Source organism: Chlorocebus sabaeus, chromosome X, assembly GCF_047675955.1.
Source record: "Chlorocebus sabaeus isolate Y175 chromosome X, mChlSab1.0.hap1, whole genome shotgun sequence".
NCBI classification, from domain to species: Eukaryota; Metazoa; Chordata; class Mammalia; order Primates; family Cercopithecidae; genus Chlorocebus; species Chlorocebus sabaeus.
The window spans coordinates 124,048,315-124,075,573 of record NC_132933.1 but is presented as its reverse complement, the minus strand read 5'-3'; the positions used below and the strand labels follow the sequence as shown (position 1 = coordinate 124,075,573).

The 27,259-nt window shown below is 36.4% G+C and overlaps 1 protein-coding gene across 2 annotated transcripts in view; it reads left to right on the top strand.

Annotated features, from left to right (window-relative positions):
- The window catches only part of IL1RAPL1 (interleukin 1 receptor accessory protein like 1), a 1,387,436-nt gene that overhangs the window by 177,286 nt on the left and 1,182,891 nt on the right, over positions 1-27,259 (top strand). Inside the window, exons 1-2 of one of the 2 annotated variants that reach the window (XM_037986574.2) lie at positions 6,529-6,604; positions 25,620-25,725. In XM_037986574.2, coding sequence (XP_037842502.2) covers positions 25,644-25,725 — 82 coding nt within the window. In that variant the 5' untranslated portion in view covers positions 6,529-6,604; positions 25,620-25,643. Of the gene's footprint in view, positions 1-6,528; positions 6,605-25,619; positions 25,726-27,259 lie in introns of those variants that run through there. The other variant, XM_007991337.3, reaches the window with a different exon arrangement.

Genomic DNA, 27,259 nt, shown 5'->3' with positions numbered 1-27,259 from the left:
TAAAGTGTAACAACCAGAAATCAGGAATTACACGAGTTCTTGTACCTTGGAAGTATTTTTGCCTAATTTTTTAAAAAGACAAATATCCTCTAAATCATGCATACCTGTTTTCATTAGCTACTTTACCTGACTTTTTCATGAGGAATTTAAAAAATTATTATTCTATGCTTTTAGGATTCAAATTGATAAAAGAAAGAAGTTTTTAATTTTTTAAATACTTCATCCCCATTGTCAATATGTAGAATGTGAGATCACAATGAGGAAAAGAAAAGCCAGCTTCATGTGACTTTCTGACAATATGATATTATTATTATTATTATGTGAATAATAATTATTATTTAGTGAAAAGGTAAACAAAAATGCTTTGTTTATATACTATTAGTGCAACCAAATATTTGTGTCAGAAATGATTAATAATTGGAAACTGACAGAATAACTGGCATATAAACTCTTAGGTCTGTTATCTAGCCCTGACTCTCCTTTTTATTGAATAATATGACAATGCTTAAATAATCACAAAAATGAATAGGAAACAGGGGTTATTGACAATTGTAGGTCAACCAAGCAAATGTCTTACCTGTAGAACATTATACAATCCAATAGAGAACAAACTTTATCTTAGATTAGTGAATGCCAAAGTGCATATTCTTTCATCAGGCCGAGGTGGCACTAACACTTTATTAGCTCATATGGATGGGTCTCAAAGGCAGTAATATAGGAACTTTGCAGCTTAACTGTATAAGAATAATGCTTATAAATAAAATACCATAACGTGTAAAAGTTAAAAATGTCTCTCTTCTGTTTAAATATACTTCAGTCTATTCAAGACATACAAGTGGCCAAGAAACATAAGAAAAAAAATGCTCAACGTCACTGATCATCACAGAAATGTAAATCAAAACCACCATAAGATACCACCTCACATTATCCAGAATAGCTATTATTAAAAAGTCAGAAAAGATTAGCTGGGCACAGTGGCTCATGCCTGTAATCCCAGCACTTTGGGAGGCCGAGGTGGGTGGATCACGAGGTCAGGAGTTCAAGACCAACCTGACCAATTTTGTGAAACCCAATCTCTACTAAGAATACAAAAATTAGCCAGGCATGGTGGTGTGCGGGTATAGTTCCTGCCAATTGGGAGGCTGAGGCAGGAGAATTGCTTGAACCCGGGGGGCAGAGGTTGCAGTGAGCTGAGATCCCACCACTGCACTCCATTCTGGGCGACAGAGTGAGACTCTGTCTCAAAAAAAAAAAAAAAACAAAAAAAAAAAAACTCAAAAAAGAACAGATGCTGGCGAGGCTGTGGGGAAAAGAGAACACTTACACACTGTTGGTGGGAGTGTAAATTAGTTCAGCCATTGTGGGTGGCAGTTTGGGGATTTCTCCAATAATTTAAAACAGAACTACCATTCAACCCAGCAATCCCACTACTGGGTATATACCCAAAGGAAAATAAGTCATTGTACCAAAAATACACATGCTCTCATATGTTCATCACAGCACTGTTCACTGTTGATATGCCCATTAATGGTGGATTTGTCAAAGAAAATGTGGTACATATACACTGTGGAATACTATGGAGCCATAAAAAAGAATGAAGTCATTTCCTTTACAGCAGCTTGCGTGCAGCTAGAGGCCATCATCCTAAGTGAATTCACACAGGAACAGAAAACCAAATGCCACATATACTAACTTATAAGGGGAAGTAAAACATTGTGTATATATAAACATAAAGATGGGAGCAGTAGGCAGTGGGGATTACTAGAGGAATACAGGAAAGAGGTGGGTCAAGAGCTGAAAAACTACCTGTTGGGTACCATCCTCACTACCTGGGAGGCGAGATCGTTTGTACTCGAAACCTCAGAATCATGCAATGTGCTCAAGTAACAAACTTGCACATGTACCCCCCCAAATCTAAAATTCATACAAATAAATAAGTAAACTTCGATGTATTCAGAAGAAACACAGATACCTGCTTGTAATTTAAAATAGAAATTTTGAGAAAAGAAAAAACGGAGATAGTTGTATCAGTTCTTAACAGTGTAGTCATAAGAGTCAGTCATACCTGGGTTTGAATCCTGGCTCTCCAGCTTACTAACAAGTTACCTTTCATCTCTAAACCTGTTTCGCTATCTATAATATGAGTCTAATAATAGCACTAACCCTTAGGTGTCAGAATAGATGAGAAAATAGATGTAAACAGCTTAGCATAGCACCTAACAGATTGTAATACTTAATAAGTAGAAACTACTATGATTAGTATCTGTCATAGTAAATTTCAGATGAATTAAAAATTTAGATCTAAAATGTTAAAATATACCAAAATCCAGAAGGAAATATATGGTTTTCAATTGCTGGTCTATAAATAGAAGAGAACATTATAAATGATGAAAGACCTTACAAAAAAAAACATAAAACAATGACTAACTGGAGATATAATTGCCATGAAAAGTAACACATTTAATATCCTTAGTATATAATAAAATTTTACAAATGAGTAGGAAAACATAAATCAAAATAGGAATAAAAGGGCATGAATTTAAAAATTTTATGACACACATACAACCACAAAGAAAAAGACAAAAGAAATGCAAAAGACTGCATAGCATTCAGAAAAGGATTAGTGTAAAGAAGAAAAAAGAAGTAACATTATCTGCAATCTTACCTCTTATTAATAATCACTGTTTAAACTTGGTGGAGTCTCTTCCAGTCATATCCACATGCATGTGGAAATACACACATGCACAGGCACACACAGACACTTTACATCCTATCTGCATTTTGCTTCATGTTTTCCATTATTCCATGGTAATTTTTTCATGCCTAAGAATAGTCTTGAAAGTGTTTTATTTGGCTCTATAGAGTACTAGTATGTCAGTCGGGTCTCTGGTTGAAGGTTCCTGAAACTCAACTTGAACTACATTGTATACATATAAAATCTAATACACACACACACACACACACACACACACACACACACACGGTGGGGGGGGAGAGAGAGAGAGAGAGAGAGAGAGAGAGAGAGAGAGAGAGAGAGAAGCTTGTTTCAAGTAACCAAAGCAGAGGAAAAGACTTGATGGAATTACAGAAATGAGGTATTTTTACACCATTAATACTCACTTTGATTTGGCTTAGCTTTTTATGCCAGCTTTACATTTTTAGGCAAGTTTTCTCTGGTATGTCAGGGAACGTAGACACAAATAACTCTAAGCTAGCATCTCCATGTCTCCACATTCAGAGAAAAGATGAACAGGTCTGCCCTTCTAACTCTAATTAGGGAAACTCCAGGGAAGACATCTGTTGGATATTGGATATTTGGGTCACCTGCTTATTCCTGGAGCAGTTATATGGCCAGGGGCATAGGATAAATAGCCTAGACTCTATCAGTCCAGGGATGAGTTAGGAGAGGCTGTTAATGAGAAGAGGATGGACAGGTACTGAGCAGCCAAAAACAATGATTGCCACAATATGAATGCTCCATAATTTATTCAGTCTTTTGTACATTAATATATATTTAAGCTTCTCTAACATTTGATCTTATAATTAATGTTATGATAATTGTCACCATGCATGTGGCTTTGTTGAAATTTTTATTGGTTTTCCCTTGTAGGATAATTTACTAGAATTGAAATTATTTTATGCAATCCCATGTAGCTATTTAAGGCTTTGAATACATAGAATAGAGTCACATCTTTCATGTACTTAACCTGTATAAATTCAATTGTGTGGAATCAGAAATAGAGAGTAGAGAAATTAAGAAAACAGTAGTGGAGGTAGAGAGAGTGAGAGGACAAGCGAGAAGAATAGAAACTAGTTGAATAGCTCAGCCGTACTTACCTCAAAATCAATGACCTTATGCTCCGAGGGAGCGACATGAACTAGGAGTCTCTAGTCCTATGTTATCTCAGTTTTTCTCGGTGTTGGCCTGTTTCTTGTAGAGTGAGATTGTGCCTAGCTGAGTTTCATTCTAGTGGTAAGAGTTAGATTTTCTTTTTTTGTATGCCGTTGACTCCGAACACATGGCAACCCTTAATCTAGTATTCCTCCAAAGAAAACAGCAATCTGTTCAACACCACAGGAAAATCTGACGGGCTTGTACTTACCAAGTCAGTATATTATATTTTGTGTGCATGTGTGTGTGTATGATTTAGTGATATCTCAAGGATAATTTTGAGTATACCCTATTTTCATTTTTCACACCGATTCTAAAGCCTATCCCACAAGGAACTTGCAACTCTGCTCAATTGCTAAATTACCATTACCAAATAATTTATGTCAATGGAAACGCCTACCATAGGATATGCACAGGCACATATCACCTCCTCCTTGCCTGTTCTGGGTTAAAGCACTTTAGAGTTAATGGGAAGAAAGAAAAAGAATTATTTAATATAAATAACAAATACAGAGGTGGTCACATTTCCTTTTAATGAAATGGGGCCATGAGACTTCCAATAAATCACAATTCTACTTCTATAAATAAATGGAAAAGAAGATAGCTAATCTTATCGTACCTGGAAGCCTCAGACCTAAGCTAACAACAAAACTGATTTATTTTTCATAGTGATCAGATCTTAAGAAATACACCAGCATCTTATGATGCTGTGCTAGAATGATTTTTAAAAACATATGGCTGGTTGCGGTGGCTCACGCCTATAATCCTGGCACTTTGGGAGGCCAAGGTGGGTGGATCACCTGAGGTCAGGAGTTCGAGATCAGCCTGGCCAATATGGTGAAACCCCGTCTTTATTAAAAATACAAAAAAACTAGCTGGGCATGGTGGCATGCACCTGTATTCCCAGCTACTCAGGAGGCCAAGGCAGGAGAATGGCTTGAACTCAGGAGGCGGAGGTTGCAGTGAGCCAAGATGGCGCCGCTGCACTCTAGCCTAGGCAATAGAGGGAGACTCCATCTCAGAAAAAAAAAAAAAAAAAAGTAAGAACCATTCTTAGGTTGTATGCCTTGCAAAAAAAGTCAGTGGGCTAGATTTGGCCCGTGGTCTGTTGTTTGCTTACTCCTGCCCTAAGTCATAGTTTCCAATGATTTTAAAAGTATAAAAATTATAGTCATATAAATTATGTTGGATTGATCATATACTGATAATTTAATGATCTTTATGAAAAAATCTAAGATAATTTGATGCAATTCTTTAAGTTACAGGAGAAAATGATATCGTGAGCAAAATGAAAAAAAGGGGATAAAATAGCTAATGGTGACCATACTTATTTGGTATACTATCTGGTATTTATCTTTAATATTTGGATAATAGGTACATTCCTAAGATGAAAATGAGAATGTAATTTGACCATTTGAAAATATATATTATTACACTGACTTAAAAAGATAAAGTACTGATAATTTCACATTATCTCTGTCTTTGCATTAAAAAGTATCACGGAACAATAGCCACACTTTTTGGAAATTCAAGATTCCATAAAATACAGTTTGAAAAATACATAGTCATGTTTATTAACTTCTCCTTTCAATATTCCTTCTGGGCATACTGGAGGAAAATTGAAATGAAGAGTGTTTAAATTTGTTATGAAAAGTGTAAGGTGGCATGTAGGCAAAACTTTCCCTTTTGAGAGTGTTTCTGCATTATTTCTTTGCATGGGAAGATCTCACCACCAAAGCGTACCATGTCTGTACCCAATAGGAAAATGCATACCCTGATGCTCATTTTAATTAAAAATTTCAATGACCTATAATCCTTTGTCGTTCTTTCCCAAATTGACCCTCTCATGGGGTAAGAAAGAAATGAATTCTACGTTTTTCATAGATAGTAACCATAGAAAGCTCTGGTTTCTAGAGAGATTCAATCCTTTAAAAAGGAACATAAAGAGAAAAGGGATTTGGAGAGAAATTAATTCTAAGAATCTAGACCTGCATGTCTGTGTAACCCAAATCCTAGCAATTTCTAGAAAATAGAAATCAACTAGGAACTGGTCATACAATTCCTAAGACTTCTTTTATCTTAGGTCCAGTAGATTCAAGTGACACACTCTGTACATTTTTTTTTATTATTTTCAGTTTTTCTGGGTGGATACCTGGCAGGTGTATATATTTTGGGGATATATGAGACATTCTGATAGAGGCATACAATGTGAAGTAATCAAATCATGGAGAATAGGGCATCAGTCCCCTCAAGCATTTATTTTTTTGTGTTACAAATAATCCGATTACACTCTTTTAGTTGTTTTAAAATGTACAATTAAGTGATTATGCACTATAGCCACCCTGTTGTGCTATCAAATAGTGGTCTTATTCATTCTTTCTAACTATGTTTTGTACCCATTAACAATCCTCCTCGCCTCCCGAGTCCCCCACTACACTTCCCAGCCTCTGGTAACCATCCTTCTACTCTCCATGTCCATGACTTCAATTGTTTTGATTTCTAGATCCCACAAATAAGTGAGAACATTCAGTGTTTGTCTTTCTGTGCCTTTCTTATTTCACTCAACATAATGACCTTCAGTTCCATCCATGATGTTGCAAATGAATTTTAAACATTCAAAGAAGAAATTGCAGTGATCATCTTGTCCAATTGTTTTATCAAAAGGATACAAATACTAAAGCCCAGAGAAGCTGACCTCACAAAGATCTTAAGGTATGGGCCGTACAGATTCTGAATCTAAGTTGTTTAACTGCTGAGTTACTATTCATTATGCCATATATTGACACTGCTTTCCAAAACTCTATGGTGTAATTATCAGTCTGGCAATCCATGTAGGACTGTTTTCACCAAATGGTGAATAAAACTTTGTTATTTCATTATATTTTCATGTTTTGGGGTCTCTAACAGAGTGAAAATGTTTAGTCAACTTGAAAGAAGTATGGTAGTGAGTAATTTAAGTGCATATGGTGAACCGGGGGGGGGTCTAGTTTTGATGGGCCCTGAAGCTTTTACAGGTTTGGCTCTACTCTGTAAGAAGAAAGGATGTAAAATTACAATAGCAAAGTAAGTACAGGGCTTTAAAAGAGGCCTGTGTAATTTAAGGATACCCTCAAGTTCAAACTTCATCAGTCTGTGTGGTTGAGTTGATTAGTTTAATTAAAATAATAGAGTTTGGAAAGGACTTAAGAACAAGGTGTTATTTCTTCAAATTGTTGTCGCTTTTGCAAAGGGTAACCTTTTCTCTGGACTTAAAGTGCCATCCTTCCAACATATGTAATAGTTTTTAGATGCAATCTTGCTGACATGTGTGAACATATGCAAAGAAATTGAGAATACTTTCTAGCTCTTAGTGGTATGATACTGCCTTGCATAATGATTTAGACATGCAGCTCTGCCTTTTGTATATCTCCAGCCACCAACATTTAGGTAGCAAACAGTACTGTTGATCTTTGAAAACTAAAGAATTGTGGATGATCCTTTTGATTGGTATGTTAGAGCTATCCTTTGTATGCATATTTTTGTAAGTCATTGAAGTACAGATTATTTGACCTTAGTTTCTCCGTCTACAATATGAGGATCAATGAAGATGTTATATCATGTCTGTTGAAAATGGTTGGATATAAATGCAGGTCAGTGGAAGTATTCAGTGAAATGATGCATTTCCAAAATACTGTTTTCCAGTCAATGTCCAGTATTAGTATTCCACACATGGAATGCATGATAGGCATAGAGAAAATAAGGGTAGCATTTTATATCACAGAGTATTTTGAGATAGGCGAGACCATTATTATGTTTGCCATTCTTGTGAAGAAAATCAGTTGCAGGATATTAACTTATTTACCTGAAGTAACATAGCTGGGAGTCAAGCCCAGGACTTAGGACACAAAGGGCAGCAGGCTTTTTAACTGTCCCACTCTGTCTCTTCCGAGAGGCCAATAGAAGTTTCTACCATCGCCACTGTCATACCCCACCTGGAAACGATTGCATTCTCAAGGTCTTGTAATTTAGCTTTTCGTTACGACTGCTTTCCTCTGCGTTACTTAATTAGAATCTGTAGCTTTTGGCAGGAAAATAGTCAACCAAGCAAATTTCTAATAAGCAGTGTCTTTAGGGGAGAAAGTCGAAGTGAGCAAAGAGAAGAGAATAAATGCATGATAGTAGCTGCTAGAATATATTAGTTGCAGACAAATTTCAGTGAGAGTGTCAGTCACTGTGAATTAAATTTTTAAGTGAAGTGGCCAGAAAAACAAGAATGGAATGGAGCAAAGCACATATATTGTAGTTCAGAAGATTTGGAATTCTCCCAAACCTGTCATCCTTTAATGGAGAACCTGTTAGGAGCAAAGGCAGAACCTGCATTGATAGAATGATCTTGGGAAATGCCTTCCAAGGACATCTTTTTAATGTTCTTACTCAGACTTGGTATTTTGAAAGTTTTCTCTGTTAGGTAAACACAGTGATTAATATGTATCTCATTTAAATATAATCACGTATAATGTAGGCCAATGGATAATATTACGCATTCTAAAGGGTTGAAAATTACTAGAGCGAATCTAGTCTAGCTTTTGGAAACAACTTTACAGAAAATAAATGTTAAATACTGGGTGAAAAAACAGTGGTTTGACTGTTAACTGACAAGTATGGAATAAGAGCGCTTTCTAACCCTTTCTCTCGAAACGTTTCATTATTGGTAGATGAAAAAGAGAGGGATGATGGAGTCTGGTGAGAAATGCTCTCAACAGGGAAAGTGAGCTCTTACTACTGGGATGATAACATTAATGTGGTTCTTTATCATGTTGCACCCTAGAACATTTCAGATACATATTTTGTCTAGTAAATAGTTGATCACATGGTTCTCTGCATGATGTTGATGAGAAACTTTTAAAAATCTATTCTCCTTAAAGCCCATAGGTTTCTCAAAATTAGCTTTTCTGCTGGTATGGTTGCAATAAACTACTACTGGAGTTTAAAATTGTGCCTATTTTTCCAGGAGTAAGCTTAAATCCTGTTAATTTACAGTGTCAAGCCCATAGTTTGCATTGAAGTTAACATGGAGGGAGTGGCAGACTAGCTTTCGGCCGGGAAATGTGAGGGTATTTTGACCCCATCATGCTGTAAAACATTTTTCTTAAGTGTAAACATTGGAAATATTACCTAGGGAGTTAAAATATATGCAGCTAAAGGGAACTGGGTTTTCTCAGTCTGTCAAATTATGCGTGTCTGCTTCTTAATCATTATCATGAAACTGTTCTGTGGGACTACTTGAACCAAGTTAGCTTTCAATTAGCATGACACTATATTGGCAGGTCTAAACTGTTAGACAAAATATGATTCTGGCATGGACAGTATATACATGAACAATTCATTGGTGCATTTCCATGATCCAGCACTATGACAACCTATTAAACCCTTAACACTCTAAAACTTGCCCTTCTATTTTTCTGTTATACTCACTTGGGGAAAAGAACTGCAACCTGAATTAAATTCAGCTATCTACCTGCTCCTCACCTTCACCTAAGTTGTTGAGCATTAATTAATCACATACCTTTCTGACTTAGTCTTTGTGATCACGTATCTCCAATGAACCTGAAATGGTGTCAAATAATCCTTTTTTCTTGTCTCTTTCTCTCTCACTTTGAAGAAATAAGGTTCGCTCTGTCACTCAGGCTGGAGTGCAGTGGTGTGATCATAGTGCACTGCAGCCTCCAACTCCTGGGCTCAAGATGTTCACCCGCTTCAACCTTCCTAGTAGTTGGGACTACAGGTGTGCACCAGCATGCCCAGCTAATTTCTTTTGTTTGCTTTTTGAACAGACAGGGTCTCACTTTCTTGCCCAGGCTCGTCTTGAAATCCTGGCCTTAAGTGATTCTCCCACTTTGGCCTACCAAAACACTTGGATTACAAGAGTCAGCCACCATGCCTGGAATCACACAATCCTTTTACTTCTCTTTGACATTCACTTTACCACTCTTTGAGATATTATTTTGTTCATTCTCCTCTATCTTTAAACTTCTTACTCTCTTTGCACACCATCGACACTCAGCTGTGAAACAATCAACTTACCTTTCCTCCCATTTCTTGTTATTTTACAAATGATGCATTGAAATAGAACAAGCTCATATTTCTGTCACTAAATGTACCACTCTACCTTTACCTCTATTCAGAGTAGACGAACTCTGCTACTATCTGAAGCCAACTCCGAAAGTTATGTTTTCCAGTGATCTCTTGAAGACTGCTCCTTCAATTGTCTCCTCTTCCATATCACCAATTTATCTCTCAATATAAAGTCATCCCCATGAGTATACAAATGTAGCTTTTTTCACACATTAAGTAAAATGTCCCCTCATGCTATGGCCCTATTGATTTCACAGAAATCTCTGTCTAAAAGTTACCTGTATATAGTATCTTTGCTCTCTCACATTCCATTATCTCCTTAGTCAAAACAATGAGATTTCTGTTCCCTGCAAAATGTCCATGTTAAAGTTACTAATGAACATTGTTTACCAAATCTGATGGTCAATTCTCAGTTCTCACCTTAGCTGACCCTTTATATAATTTGACCCAGTTGACCACAACTTTCATTTCAAACCTTTTTCTGGTTTTACGCCTACCTCATTACTTTCTAATTTACTTTACTGATTCTTTTTTACGGTTTGTTCTCATTATGTTGTAGTTCAAGACCTCAATCCCGAGCCCTCCTTTATATTTTTCCCTCTTTAGTTGATTGCATTTAGTTTTTTGGCTTTAAATAAAATCTGCCTGTTGATGACTCCTTAATATGTACGTGCAGATTAGATTTATCTTATATCATTTCCATCTGTATTAGTTATCTATTGCTGCATAAAAAGTTATCCACACCTTAGTGTCTTCAAACAATAGCATCTATTATATCATACTTTCTGTGGGCCAGGAATCTGGGCATGGATTATCCGGGTCCTCTGGCTCAGGATCTCTAACAAGGCTGCAGTCAATGTATTGGATGGGGTAGCAGTCATCTCAGGGTCTGATTGGGGCAGGATCCACTTTCAGGTTCACTCAATGGTAGTTTATAAATTTCAGTTCCTTGAAAATTGAGCCACCTGCATTTTCTTGCCACATGGTCTTTTGATACGGCAGCTCTCAATATGCCAGCTGGCTTCATCAAAGTGAGTAAATGAGAAAATGTCAGCAAAAGGTGGGCCAGTGTTTTATAACTTAATCTCAGAAATGACATACCATCACTGTTGCCTTATTACCAAGTCAATACATCCATCTCACACTCAAAGGTAGGGGATTACACAAGGTAATGAATAACAAGAGGCAAGGGTCATGTATGGTATAAAAGCATCTCGAACTTTATCCAAAACAAAACGACTTCCTAACTTCTCAAACTTTCTATGCTCCTAGCCTTCCTCATCTCAGTAAATGGTAGCACTTTATTCTCTGACCAAACCTGGAAGTCATCTTTGATTTCTCTTTTACTCACCACCCACACCCAATATATTAGTAACTCATATTACAGTTATCTAAAAATTATTCACCAAGTCTGATGACCTTCGATCATTACTTTAGTTAAAATTGTAGTCTAAGACAATATAAATTCTTGGCTGAACTACTGCATTAGCATTCTACCTTATTAATATCTTTTCTTCCTTTCTTTTGCTCCATTATAGTACAAGTGAACTTGTTAAAAATATATATTATCTTATTAGTACCTGTATTTGTCTCCTAGGGCTGCCATAACAAATTACCACAAACAGGGTAGCTTAAAAGAGCAGAAATTTATTCTTTCACAGTTCTAGAGGCTAGAAGTCAAATATCAAGATGTTAGCAAGGCCATGCTCTTGCAGAAGTCTCTAGGGGTTGATTCTTTCTTGCCTCTTCCTGGTTTCTAGTGGTTACCAGCAATCTTTGCCTTTCCTTGGCTTGTAGCTGCTTCACTCCAGTCTCTGCCTCCATTGTCATTTGGCCTTCCTCCTGATGAGTGTTAGTTTGTGTCTCTTCTTATAAGGATACAGTAATTGGATTTAGCGTACACCCTAATCTGTTATGACCCCATCTTAACTTGTTTTTATCTGCAAAGCCACTCTTTCCAAGGTCACATATATAGGTACTCAGAGTTAGAATTTCAACATATCTTTTTAGATGACAATTCAACCTGCAACAGTCCCTTACCTTAAACTACAAATGGCTTTTTACTACAAATAAAATAAAATACAAAATACTCTGTTAATAAGCCTTTACATGAATTGGCCTCAGCCTATTCTTTATGCCTCACTTAGTTCCACTCTCTCCCTTATTCAATCTACTCCAACCACATTGGTCTTATTTATGTTGTACAGCTATGCCAAGCTTGTCCTGTTCTTATGACCTTTGCATATGCTGTTATATCTTTCTGGAATTTTTCTCCTGTATCCACCTGTGACTGCCTTCTCGTCATGATTTAAGTCCTAAGTTACAGACAACTTCTTGAAGAAATTAAAATATTAACTTCTGTACTCCATGACTCTTTACCCTCATAATGTATATTAACTGAAATATATTTCTTGTTCACTCATGTTTTCCCTGGCAAGAATGTAAGCTTGATGAAGATAGGATATGGGTCTGTCCTGTTTCTTCTTATGTCTCTAGTACCCTAATATCTAGGACAGTGCTTGGAATATGTTGGTCAATGAGTTTATGTCCCCATTATAACCTAAAAGAGCAAGATGATATATGCATAACAGGTAAGTAGATTCTGGAAAGTAGAATGCTAATTCACCTCTGATCTTCTGAACTTGTGGAGGTGGTAAGAACTAATGTGTAGTATTTCTAGATGTGGTGGGAAGAACAGTCAATCTTAGAAGTCAATTCTTAGAAGAACTCCAAGCAGGGAAAACCATATGCTAAGTACTGGGAAGTTAAGAAGCAACAAGATCAAACAGACATAAAGCAATTTATATTCTCTTTGAGGAGATAGTGCAGCTCCTGCAATAAAGCAGGAACCTCAGATAGTGAAAATCTTTGAGCTGAGTGACTATAGCCAATACCTAGTTGAAAGTCACATAAATATCACTTAGAATTTCAGTCCATGAAGAGACTTTGCAAGCCCACAGCTTCCAGAGAAATAGTAGTATAGACTACAGGTTGAACATTGGATATAGATAATTTATGTCCTTTTTTGTGTATATATTTGCATGTAAGGTCTAAGAACTTTTTAATTTATCATTGACTATTTAAATTATTGTCAGTAGAAAACATAGAACCTAATTGTCTAGCTGCATGACCTTGGGAAAGATACTCTAAATAGACAACAGTAGCATTACCTGGTTAATAATTTCTAAGGATTAATAAGATAGTACATATAAAGTGTTCAGATACATGCCTGGCACGTAGAAAGGGTTCAGCAAATGTTGACAGTTATTAATAATGCTTATTATTTATAGGCATTGAAAACAGAATGTGAAAAATTAGATGCGAACTTGTAGATAGTATCACAATTATCTGTAAATGCTAATGATAAACAAAAATATTCCTGTTAGCTTTCTGGCTTTTCAGATATTTTACTAGCTTCCTATTGCTGCTGTAACAGGGTATCACAAACTTAGTGGCTCAAAACAACATAGATTTATCCTTTTACAGTTCTGTAGGTCAGAAGTGTAAAATATAATTTATGGAGCTAAAATCAAGGCATTGGCAGGGCTGGGTCTTCTAGGGCTTCAGGGGAGAATCTGTTGCTTGCATCTTCTAGTTCCTAGTCGTTGATGGAATTCCTTGGCTCATGCCCTCATCAGTCTAATGTCCACTTCCATCATCATATGGCCTTCTCCCTAACTTTGACACCCCTGCTACTCTCTTTTAAGGACCCTTGTGATTACATTGAGCCCACCATGTAATCTGGAATAATCTTATCTCAAAATTCTTCACTGAGTCACATCTACAAAGTTCCTTTTGACATGTTAGGTAACATGTTCATAAGTTCCAGAGATTAGGGTATGGATATCTTTGCAAGCCATTATTCTGTCTAGCACAAATGCAGTCACTATCTTTTAATTTTAACAGTTATTTTGATACAAATACATTTTATTATTGCTTTTTCCTTTATAAGAGGATTCTATTGACACACTGGCACATAGGACAAGTACTTATATTTCTTTTCCTTGAAGCTTCAGTGCTCATGTTCTCACTGAATAACCGTGGGGTGACTATGGAGCTCTTTTATAAAAGGTAACTAGTTTTTCTGTACTCCATGGCCTCAGAACGGAATTTTGTTTTGTTTGATAAAGCTAATTATTGTAATAGTGATTAAACTTGTGATCTGAGCATACCAGCCATGCCCCTGATTATCTGGAACATTAGGAGATATTTTTGCTTGTGACAACTAGGTGAAGGTGCTACTGGTATCTAGTGAATACAGGCCATGGATGCTGCTAAATGTCCTACAATGCACAGGAAAGTCCACCTCCCCAGTGATGAATAATCTACCTCACAAGGTTAATAATACCATCTTTGAGAAACCCTGCCATAGGTAATTTTAAGAAACAGTATTATTGCTTGGACCTTTGCTTTTCAAAAGTGTGGTGCATGGACCAGCAGTTTTGGCATCAGGTGGATCATCAGTGTCTTTGAAATCTCCCCAGGTGATCCCAACATTCAGCCAAGGCTGAAAATCACTGCCTTAGCTTTTCTCCCACTATCCCAGCCTCCTGGAGGCTGATGGCCATTTCCATACTCGTAAGTTGTTATGGTTATGGCTATATAGAATTTAACTGGAAAAATAAAACTAAAAAATTTGCCACATGTAACAAACATCATATATTAGAGCTCTAATTAGCATAAAGCCACCTTTTTCTTGAGAGTTGCAATAAATAATAAATTCCTCAATGTGCTGAATTGTAAACACACAGAAATGTGGTAAGAGTCAGGTTTATCCAACTATTCGTTAAATATATTGGCAGGGAGAACTCACAAAGAGGGCAAATTCACTCAGCTAGGATCATGTTTGCAGCCTGCAAGAGCAATGATGGAATATATTTGCTTTTCCTCCCTGGCTCTGTCACTTGCGTCATCCAATCTGCTGACTTTAGAACCCAAAAAGTTTCTTTGGTATGGGCTTTTTGAGCTGAATTACAGTGAAGGGCATGATGAATACGAAAGGCGTAAGAAAGGTGAATTAGAAAAGTGGCGGATGGAAACTGTGTAGTGTTTTTATTCATGCTCTCTATTCTTGAGCACGGTGCACTTTCCATTTTAGCTAGTCAGGTTCATCCATTTACGGTATTTTTTCTTGCCACCAAATAAGTGTGAGCTGTATTGAATTTCACAGAATTTTCTGGCAGCATATGAAACATATCAATTTCCCTAGTAATTCCCAGTAATTTAAGTTTGGAATTATTATATAAATTAATTCAGTTAATGCTACAGTTATCAGCATAGCCCTGTTAATATTCTGTGGCTTATAAAAATAAAAGGTAATACAGATCCAACTGGACACCAGTGTTTCAGGGTAATCATACATTATTGTATTAAATGTGTGCAGTAATCGTTTGAGATACAGACTATTCATCTGGCCATTTTAGAGATGAAGAAAATCAGGTATTAGATATTGAAACGTTAAGTGTTAGTAATTTGTCCAAGTTTGCATAGCTAGTAAGAAGTGGAGCTGGGTTTTAAATACAAGCACTTTTACTCCTGAGTGTGTGCACTTAACCACTTTCATTGTATATTTCTTCAGGTTTGTCTGCACGGACAAGCATCGGCTAGTGCCAGGGATTTTCTAAACTGTATTGATTACATTAGGCAACTCTAGATTTTGCAAGGGATGGTTCCATTAGTTTTTAATGACCTTGATTGAAGCCTTTTCCTAGCCACTATTCCCCTAAGATGGGTAGTTTCTCTGCTTTGCCAAATCTGAGAGAAAGACCTAGTGTCTCAAAATACATTTAGTTGCTCCTGTTGACGATAATGTTATGGAAATGGACTTCTTCTATTCACCTTTGCAGTTCCACTGATCTCTTATTTAGCAGTCTTGACAATGTCTTTATATTGTTGTTCACATGGTTTCTGATTAAAACCCTATGATACTAAGCTCTGACTAGAATACGAAATCTAACCCAAGCTAGTTTATCATGATTTCTTTTGTTTAATTTCCTTTTTAACATTTTATTGAACATTGACAATTATACTTGTATATATTTATCAGGTACAGAGTGATACCATTATGTATGTATAGAATGTGGAATGATTGAATCAAGCTAATTAGCGTATTGCTCTTCTTAAATACTTATCTTGTTTAAACTGTAAAAAATACTTTATCTTAAAGCATTTATTGACTAACTGGATTATAATAAATGAATGTAGTATTAAGTATAATTTAAGAAAAAGAAATTAAAACTTGACTTTCGTATGTCTTCTGTGTATTACCTATTTACTTGATTTGTTCATTTTCTATATTCATTCCCTTTGCTAATTTTCCCAATCGATTTGTAAGCATTCTTTATATTATATGGGCACTAGCCTATCGATATGTATGTTGGAAATATGTTGCTAATTTATATTTGACTTTTAACTTTCCTTGTAAAATTTATATATGTTCTAAAAAACAATAAATATTCCATTTGAATTTTGACTAGAAGTGCATATTCCCAATTTGGAAAAATTTGACATTTTATGCCAAGATTGACAAAGTACTCAATATTTTAATCCTGGAGCATATTATTTGCATGAATTTATAATGGAATAAATAAAGTTTTCTAACTTTTTATCACCATGCCCTACTAATAATAAAAATCTTGCATTTCTCTTTCTCTAATATTTATATTTACGATCACCGCCTAGGAATTCCAGATCAAAGCTAAATGAAAATAGTAACGTTAACTATCCTTGCCCTCATTCTTTATATTAGTTTAAAGCACTTTATTTTGTCAGTTTTAAAAAAAAAAAGGTTTTCTTTATTTTTATAACCATAACCATGGTTTTCTGTTCCTTGGACCAAACTCTGTTTCTTGAAAGTTTGGCAGTACTTATCTGTATTATTTTCTTCAATTAACAGTTTTGGAGTTTATACTTTAATAGCATTTTGAGATTTTAAATGATTTTGGGTTTATTCATAATTTTCTTCTGTTTAATGAATTTTGGTTATTTTTATCCCCAATCATCCATTCTGTAAAATTTACAAATTTAGTAAACTTCAAAGTGTTCTAAATATTTTATATCATTGTATATTTTATAACTTCTTCAGTTCTAATTTTGTTTATATCATTGCTCTTTTTTTTTCTTAATAGATTAGATGGAAGTTTCATCAGCTCTTTATAATACAAAACCAGTTGTGACAGTCTGTTCTTTAAGCACTATTGGTTTTTAACCTCCTTAAGCATACAGTCAGGACATCTCGAGAGTCAAGCCAACCCTTTCCTTACCAGGTTCCTGTACAACTTTTCAGCTTCACCTGGTGCCACCCAGTAGGTGTGCCAATTATCCCCTAGTAACTGTGCTTACAGCTCCTGTAGTCTATAGGTTTGCAAGACATTCCACAGCATTTTATGTTAGATTGCTCCACAGTGAACTCCACAGTGTTTAATTCTCAGGACAATATTTAAATAAGGCACAGATGCATTTTGGATAAGATTATTTGACTGGTGAGTATAATATTCTTTATCACCTTGTAGGGTAATCTGCCAAGAAGCGTATGACTTCGGATTTTTATTGACACTTTGGTTTTTTAGTCATATTGTGAATTAGCTTTTGGAGATCAGTTTAGAAGCTTGGTTATAAGATTTGGAAGGTCAACATTCCCTTGTCAGAGAAGTGCTATAGGAATGAATGGTCTTCTGTTTCGAATTGTGTTAAAAAGAAAACAAACAAACAAAATTCTCACAGAGTTTTGTAAGGGCCAATTTAGAAAAAATTATCTTAGTGACCTAAAACTTGTTTTCAATGATCTGAATATATCCCCCTACCTACTCCCCGACCCATATTGAATAGATTGTCAAGTATTTACCTTTATTTTCATTGTGATTTTCCAAATGGACCATGTACTCTTTCTGTCCTACTCTACCCGTAATCTCTTGCCCACCATTTATTAAACCCTTTCTACCTTAGTTATTAATGAATCCCCTCTTCTGCTTCTAGAGTCAGCCCAATGCCACACTCTTCTGTGAATGTTTTCATGACATATTCAGGCTGCACTGAGCACGTTCCATAGATTGTTGAGAAGTCGTCTCTCATAACATGTATCCCTTTGCTAAAATTGTTGATTTCCATGTCTCTCTTCCATGTAATCCTTGCCACAGTGACCATTTCCTAATCATTTTGTACCACAGTATTTAGAACAGCGTCTGCATCATGATAGGCACTCTATAATTAAAAATACAAATATATACATACCTTTATAATTTGTGTTTAATTTCCTCAAGGTAATAGCCAAAGCTTATGATTTAGACACAAGTTTCCCTGTGACTAATTTGAAATATTGTGCCTTTTAGTAACTTATGGTTGCAGAGTGTCTAAGAGCTTCTGTTTATCTTCTCTATAGGAAATCTATCTCTAAACTTTAACATGCATTGCTTTATATAAATTGAAATCCTGGAAAAGTACTTTATCTGTGTCAGGCACAAACGGATACTTCAATTTTTGATTAGAGTGAAAAAATGGTTTCCTTAATCTTGAATATAGTAATGTTGAAACTTTAAGTATTAAGTAAAACATAGTGAATCATTTTTTAGCATGGTTAATTACTACATACAAGCCAGGAGTGGAAAGAAGGCATAAGAAAAGAGCTAGCATTAAAAAATGTCTATAATTAAACATCATTGTTAAACACTAATAGTCACCATAAAGACAAGTATTTTATTTAAGACTTATGAAACTTTGAATTAGGTATTTGCTACCTCGATATGTTGGGGAAAAGTAGGTAAAAACTGAAATAAATATGGCAGATACTTATGTCCATGCTTTGTAGATGAGAAAACTGGGGCTTATAAAGATGAAGTAACTTGCTTACCTTAACATACAATAAGGCCAATAATCCAGGTTTTTCTGATTCTAAAACATATTCTCCCTGCTTTATAGTTGAGAATAAAACAAACGAGTGCAGCTTCCGTTCATTTCACTTCCAAATTTACCTTTATATTCACCCATTTGTACTTTCTTTTCTACCTATAAAAGGAGGAGTCTCAACTTCCCCATACTAATATCTCTTCCTTCTAGATTCACTTCCTTCCTCTGGCTCTACTTCTCTTTTGCCTCAGTTTACAAATGTGATCCAGAATTCCCCAGTCAATCCTCAACTTCTGTACCCTCAATTGTGGATTCCACATCCACATTCAAAACACATCATTGCTTGTTTTGAATGTTGTTTTTGAAAAACATTCAAAAACAAGCAGATGAAACTTATTTTCCACGTTGGACTGTTTTGATTATGCCCACTTATACTCCCATTTGTGTAACGAAAAGATCGGTCATTAGTATCTTAACTCTGATGCTAGTTGTCTTTGTTATTTTGAGACAGGATCTCACTCTGTTGCCCAGGATAGAGTGTAGTGAAAAAATCACTGCTCACTCCAGCCTCAACCTCTGGGGCTCAGGTGATCCACCCACCTCAGCCTCCCCAGTACCTGGGAGTACAGCATGTGCTACCACACCTGGCTAATTTTTAAATATTTTTGTAGAGATGGTGGTCTTACTGTGTTGCACAGACTGGTCTCGAACTCCTGGGCTTAAGTGATCCTCCTGCCTTGGCCTCCCAAAGTCTTAGGATTACAGGCACGAGCCATCAACACTGGCCCAGATGTCTCTTTTTATTTTCACAATACATGAATTCTCCTGATTGTATCCCTAAATACCTTGCTTGCTTATTTTACCCAACATTTTCTGATTCACACTCTCTCTGTGGCTTGCTTTTCTCACTTTTGCTCCCTCTTGATTAATTTTGCCTGTCCTATAAATATTTGTAAGCCCCAGGGTGGATAATGTGAGCCTTCTTCTCTTCTTTATCTGTGCTTCCTTCTTGTTTTTCCCAATACATGTTCTTAACTTCAGCTATAATTATAGTGTTGTGTTATCTTCCATCTCTACTGAGCTCCTGGCTAATATTTTTAATAAACTACATGAAAGTTTTAACGGGAAATTTCATAGCCAATTTAAACTAAACATGTCCCAAATATAATTTTGCATATTTCTTCACCCTCATTGCCCAAAAAATCTTCTGTATTTCTATATATTGGCAAATAATATCATGATAGACTTAGTTTCTCAAGCTACACACCTCAGATCCACAATCCACTTAAATCTGTTCTGTTTTCCCAGTATTCAATGTTACTGCATTGACTTACCCGCTTCCTCTTCTTTCAGTTCTGCTGCCTGCTGTTTCCTTCCAGCTTCAATCTATGCTATATAAAACAATTTAGATTATTCATTTAAAAGCATCCATTGGCTCTTCATTGTCTATACAGTAAAGAATCTTAGGGTTGTGTGAAAGGGAGGTAGGTCAGAATCTTAGGTCAGTTATCATGTGTATTCTGAAGAAATGTTTTTATGACTAAAGAAATAGGTAACAAAAAAATGAAGTTGTGCCAGTGCGGTGGCTCACATCTGTAATCCCAGCACTTTGGGAGTCTTAGGTGGGCGGATCACGAGGTAGGGAGATCGAGACCATCCTGGCTAACATGGTGACATCCCATCTCTCCTAAAAATACAAAAAAAATTAGCCTGGAGTGGTGGTGGGTGCCTGTAGTCCCAGCTACTCGGGAGGCTGAGGCAAGAGAATGGCGTGAACCTGGGAGGCGGAGCTTGCAGTGAGTCGAGATCACGTCACTGCACTCCAGCCTGGGTGACAGAGCGAGACTCTGTATCCCCCCCCCCCAAAAAAAAATTAAATAAATAAATAAAAATAAAAAAATAAAGTTGTATGAAATAATCTTGGATGATTAAGTTAGAGCATGAATGAAGATGTTGCATAAGAAGTTGAGGATTTTTCCCTCATGCCCCTGTAATGTTTTCCATTGATGTTTTGTCAAAATCCTGCATTGACAATGTCTATCTGCATTGATGCCTTCAAATGTTATTACAACCCACAACCTGTGGTCTATTTGCACTTTATTCCTGAAACTTGCCGTTTCACACCTGTTTACATATGTGATCCAGAATTCCCCAGTCAATCATCAACTTCTCTACCCTCAATTGTGGATTCCATATCCACATTCAAAATACATCATTGCTTGTTTTGAATGTTGTAATCATTTCCTGTTGCTGCTTTAAGAAGTCACCACAAATTCAGTGGCTTAAAATAACCCAATTTTTAAATCTTATGATTCTGGAGATCAGATGTTCAAAATGGGTCTAAAATCAAAGTGTTTGGCATGCTTACTTTTCTTCTGGAGAATGTATGAGAAAATCTGTTTCCTTGACTTTTCCAGCTCTTAGGGGCCGCAAACATTCATTGTCTCATGGCCTGTTCTTCCACCTTCACAGTGCATCACTTGAACCTCTGACCTTTGTTTCCATCCATATATTTAGTATTTTCTCTTTCTGAGTCTGATTCTTTTGCTCTCCTTTTGTAAGAGAGTTTGTGATTACTTTGGGCACACCTGAATGACTCTGTCCCATCTCAAAATTCTTAATCACATCTACACAGTCTCTTTGCTATGTAGAGCAACATATTCACAAGTTCCAGAGATTGGGACCTGGACATGTTTGGTGAGAGGAAAGGGACAATATTCTGCCTACCACACTGAGTATTTCACTCGTCCTTTGTCCTGGACCCAGAATTTCCTTTCCCTTAGAAAGTCTGTCCTTCATGATCTAGATGAAATACTTCATCTCCTGGACGCCCTTTCCTTTGACTTCACCCCACCCAGCCTGGAGCAGAATTAATTGATTCCTTCCTCTACTCTCTAAGCACATTATACTGAATAAATGGCAACAGGGCCAGTCTAATTAAATAGGTAAGCATTTGTTTCCTTTATTGGTCTGTGAGCCTTTTTGATTAGACTCCATTGCATTGTCTTTGTGTCCCCACTGCATCATAGCAAAACGTCCTGTAACTAGTATATGCTCAAAAAGGGTTTATCAAATGGTGAGTTTGAATATCAAAATTGAACTGCATATAATGGCAACCATATCCAGTCTTTCATTTGTTTATTTTTTTCCAGCTAGCATTCATTGAGCATTGCAAATAAAAAGTTGCCTAAAACTCACATTTACCCTTCAGGGCCTTCCTGTCAAGTAGAAAGCTGGTATACACAGAAAACTTCATAGGGAAAGAATGTGGATATTAATAGTATTAATTAATTACTAGTACTTACAATAATAACAATAATGACAATTAACTGCAATAACAACAATAAAAACAGAAGCTTTGCCTGTAATCCCAGCACTTTGGGAGGCCAAGGCAGGAAGATCACCTGAGGTCAGGAGTTCAAGACAAGCCTGGCCAACATAGTGAAACTCTACTAAAAATAAAAAAAATAGCTGAGTGTGGTGGCGGGCACCTGTATTCCCAGCTACTTGGGAGGCTGAAAGAGGAGAATCATTTGAACCCGGGAGGTGGCGGTTGCAGTGAGCGGAGGTCACACCACTGCACTCCAGCCTGAGTGACAGAGAGAGACTCCGTCTCAAAATCAAACAAACAAACAAACAAACAAAAATCCTGGAAACTTTGATTTGTCTTTCACTGTGCCAGTGCTGTTCTAAGCACTATGCTATATGTACCATTATAATACTTATTTTGCAAAAGAAGAAACTAGTCACAGAGAGGTTATTTGTTTCAAATCACAGTTGATAGGTGGCAAAGCTGGGATATATAGACTTTCTGGTCTTAGCCATTGTGATATGCTCATTCTCCGTAAGGTTTAGTAGTGGTTTATGTGAAGCCAAATGGTGAATGGGATTGACAGGCAACAGGCAAGTCGTTTCAGGTCCATTTATCCAGAAATTGAGGACTCTTGAAATTAGTTCACCAGTAGTGTAAGCAATAAGAAAATATGTGAGAACCTTACTAAATGATTATGTACAGTTTGTATTGCTATTTCTGGGTACAAATTTTGATTATGCAACAAGGATAGCAAAGTTTGTATGTCTGTGGCTAGATATATTTAATCTGTTTTTCAATTTAAGACACAATAAACTTCCTCAAAGAAGTTTGTAAAAAGATTATTATAGATTGACCAAGATGTTAAGTTTGTGAAATTCTATGGATTTCTTTTTGTGTTCCCTAATACACAAAATTTCAAGAGATTCAATTAAGCATCTTGATATTACCAAATTGATGCTTTCCATACCAATTAATTTTAAGAAATAGAATTGCAAACTAGCCTATATGCTTTATAGAAATGAAATGAGTAAGGAAATAGTATTTTGAACAGGAGTAAAGTAGTAAGATACTTAAGCTGAAAGGTCTTGTGATGTATAGTTGATGTATAGTTGGGTCCTGGAGTTTCTTGGGCAGTGCTGATTAAACTCACACAAAGAGGAACTGATTCTCACAGCTAACTTGAAGGCTGAAGACGTCAACTTGAAGATTTCCTGCAGCTCCAGTCAGTGTGGTGGCTGGGAAATGGGATTTGGGTTTTAGGAATGCATGACTCAGATTTGTACTGTAATGTGGCAGTTCATCAGATGTATCTGATGAATCAGCTCTTTGGATTAGGTTTCATTTATGTCTTTATGTAAACTTAAGGTCTTTCGATAGAAAACTTACGGAGATTATCATCCCTTAAAGGTGCTGCCATTAAGATAGATTATTTTCCATGCTATTTTACACATCCACTGATTTTCTGAATAAAATGATGGTGACACCTTGCCACAAGTGAATGGATTTTGCTTTTGTGAATTAAATTGTGTTTTAACAGACTTATTAATGTGAGTAAATTAACCAATTAAAACCATTCAGAAGTATCTGAAAGAGGCTCTGGGACAATGCAAAATATGATAGTTTTGGCTTTCTCCTCTTTAATACAGTTGTAGTGATTGAAAGCTCGATATGATCGGTCCTCAAATGTCTTGCAGAGAAACTTGTGCTGTCTTAAGTTTACAATATATTTGAACTGTGTTCTGATTTGCCACTTTCTGAAACTCAGTCTCTCAGCTCTACTATCTCAGTCTTATACAAAAAGAAAAGAAGCAGAGAGTAGAATGGTGGTTGCCAGGGGCTGGGACAGGATGGCGAAAAATGGGGATATGTTGGTCAGAGGGTACAAAGTTGCAGATATACCATGAGTACATTCTGGGGATCTAATGTACAGCATGTTGACTATAGTTAATGATACTACATTGTATACTTAAAATTTGTTGAGGGTAGATCTTAAGTCTTACCACACACAAAAATATAGCAACTATGTCAGTTGAAGTATGTGTTAGCTAACTTTATTGTGATAATCATTTCACAGTGTATATGCCTATCAAAACACATTGTACATTTTAAACATATCCAACTTTGTGAATTATATCTCAATAAAGCTGAGACACAGAAGGATGATTTTCTGAGGAAGACTGTGTTCATTTATTTAATTTCAAATGAAATGTTTCTCCTTTAGAAATCCAAACACACTGTGTTAGTGTCCCTTCTTATCCCTCTGCAAGCCTTATAATAGAAATAAATGATTTTTTGGTAGCTTCATTGAGTGTTGTTTCTTTTGTTTTTTTGATGGAGTCTAGCTCTGTCGCCCAGGCTGGAGTGCAGTGGCCGGATCTCAGCTCACTGCAAGCTCCGCCTCCCGGGTTCACGCCATTCTCCTGCCTCAGCCTCCCTAGTAGCTGGGACTACAGGCGCCCACCACTGCGCCCGGCTAGTTTTTTGTATTTTTTAGTAGAGACGGGGTTTCACCGTGTTAGCCAGGATGGTCTCGATCTCCTGCCCTCGTGATCCGCCCGTCTCGGCCTCCAAAGTGCTGGGATTACAGACTTGAGCCACCGCGCCCAGCCAGAGTGTTGTTTCTTCTTCTTTTTCCTTCTTCTTCTTCCTTTGTTGATCAGTCTGGAGTACAGTAACACAATCTCAGCTCACTGCAGCCTTGACCTCCCAGGCTCAAGCCATCCTCGTACATCAGCCTCCCAAGCACCTGGGCCTACAGGTGCACTCCATCACAGCCAGCTATTTTTTTTTTGTAGTGATGGGGGTTTTGCCATGTTGCCCAGGCTGGTCTCAAACTCCTGGGCTCAAGGGATCTGCCTGCTTCAGCCTCCCAAAGTGCTGGGATTACAGTCATGAGTCACTGTGCCTGGCCAGAATATACATTCTTTTAATAAAAACAAAAGGCTTAAAATTATCTTAAAGTATCTTTTAGAGGTTTTTGAAAGACAATTATAAAATCACGATTAAATATTTTGAGGCATACAGTTTATGATTTAATCTCTTGGAAAGAATGACACTGAATAAAACCACATTCTATTGCAGCATGGAATGATAAAAATGTCAGTTTGGATGATTTATTTTAAGATAAATTGTTGGTGAGATAATTCTTTTGAAGGGATTGTTTCCACTTATTTAAATACAACTAGGGAGTTTAAGTAAAAAATCCAAAACCTCAAGTTAACATAAGATTTTAAAGCATTTTGGGGGTGAGGGCTATGGAGGCATAATTTTGGTACTACTGGTTTTGATTTAACTTAGGAACCATAACATATGGGACAATATAATAGAAATCCTGGTTATATTCTTTCCTTTTGTGTAATTCATTGCACCAATCATGTTTGATCAAAGTTATGAAACTCATAATATTGCTATCTATTTTTAAAGCATGCATGTTTTTCTTCTTTTTAATCTTTGCTTTAGGGAACAGCCTTTAAGAGGTGGAAGATGAAAGCTCCGATTCCACACTTGATTCTCTTATACGCTACTTTTACTCAGAGTTTGAAGGTTGTGACCAAAAGAGGCTCTGGTAAGCGGTATTCCTCTATTTTTTACTTGTTTTTATAGCTTTAAGTGATAGTGCTACATTTACACATGTGCCATTTGGGAAAAAGTTGAGAATGATCAGTTATCCATATTGTGGAGATATTGTAGATATTATGAGTAAATAGGTGGAGCACACTCATAGGGAATTAGAAAAGTCAGAGTGGATTTAAAAGAATGTGGCTTATTTTGTTAATTACTATGAATTGGCATGGATTCAATAGCAAAACCTTGTATTTAGGCTTCATTTTGTGGTAGGATTTTAAGTATTCTTATATAAACAGTGTTATTTAACTTTTTGCATGGAAATATTATTGTATCTTTGATATTAACTTTTATTGTTACCATTTTGGTGTCAGCTATTCTTAGGGAAGATTCTTTTCAGGGTTGTACTCCAGCTGATTTGATGAATTGCTTGGAAGTATATAAGGAAAACACTAGTGTTATTGAAGAAAATGTCATGAGGAAGCACTAATATTTTAATAGGAAATATAGAGATAAAGTAGAAGGGTAATGAAAGGAACTACTAAATAGATTAATGTTGGCATTTGTGAAAAACTACATGTTGTCAGGCATCTTGGTTTGTGGTGGACTGTTGATACTTCAATTGTGTGGAACAATTGAATAAATACCATTATCAATGTGAAGTTGTATCTTGTCTAGTAAGTCACTAATAATATAAAGCTTTCCCATGCTCACACTATGTGGAGTCACATAAGTTTTGAAGTTATAGCTTTTAGGCATAAAGGAAGAAGAAGGGTATTGTGTTTTGTTGCTAGAATTAGAATGTATTGTCTGTTAGTTCCAGAGAGACTGTGGGAAAAAGATGAGATAATGTACAAGAGGTTGCAGTGTTGTGATATAAGCAATTGCATGGACAAAAGCATCTTTGGAATTCAGAAAGGAAAGGAAACGAAAGGGCTGAGATGGGGCTGTGAAGCAACCATCTTAACCATGAGGTTAAAAGGCTTCAAACTCACTTTGATTGTATACCGAAAAAGCTCACATGCAGGGGAAATAGGGAGCAGCTCTGCTCTCGTGAGCCCCTTCTGGGGATAAAGTCTGGGGGGAAATTGGGGAGGGCATTGTGCATGGAAAAAGGTTTGGTGCGTGGTTGAAAGTTAAAAAAAATACTGAGCCTGTTGGTTCTAGCATATTTGGTTATTATACAGCTGTTGTATCTGCCACTGATGTGGTTATAGGCAATGTGAAAAAATACTGTTTCTATGTCTACACATTATTTCATCTCTCCTTCTCAGTGGATCTTTTGAATGAGATAAAACCCTAGGGCAAGATTATGATGTAGTGGTTTATGTAATTCGAATGGGTTAATGGGAAATAACATATATCTTGATTTCTTTAATTGTACTATGCTCAAGTACAATTGAGCATAAGCAAGAGAGTTAGAGTAGGTAGAAAGGGGAATAAATAGTGATGAAAGCTGATAATTTTTACAACAATGATGTTTTCTGGGATAGAAATTTACATTAAAATCACTTAACATAGGTATTTGAGATAGT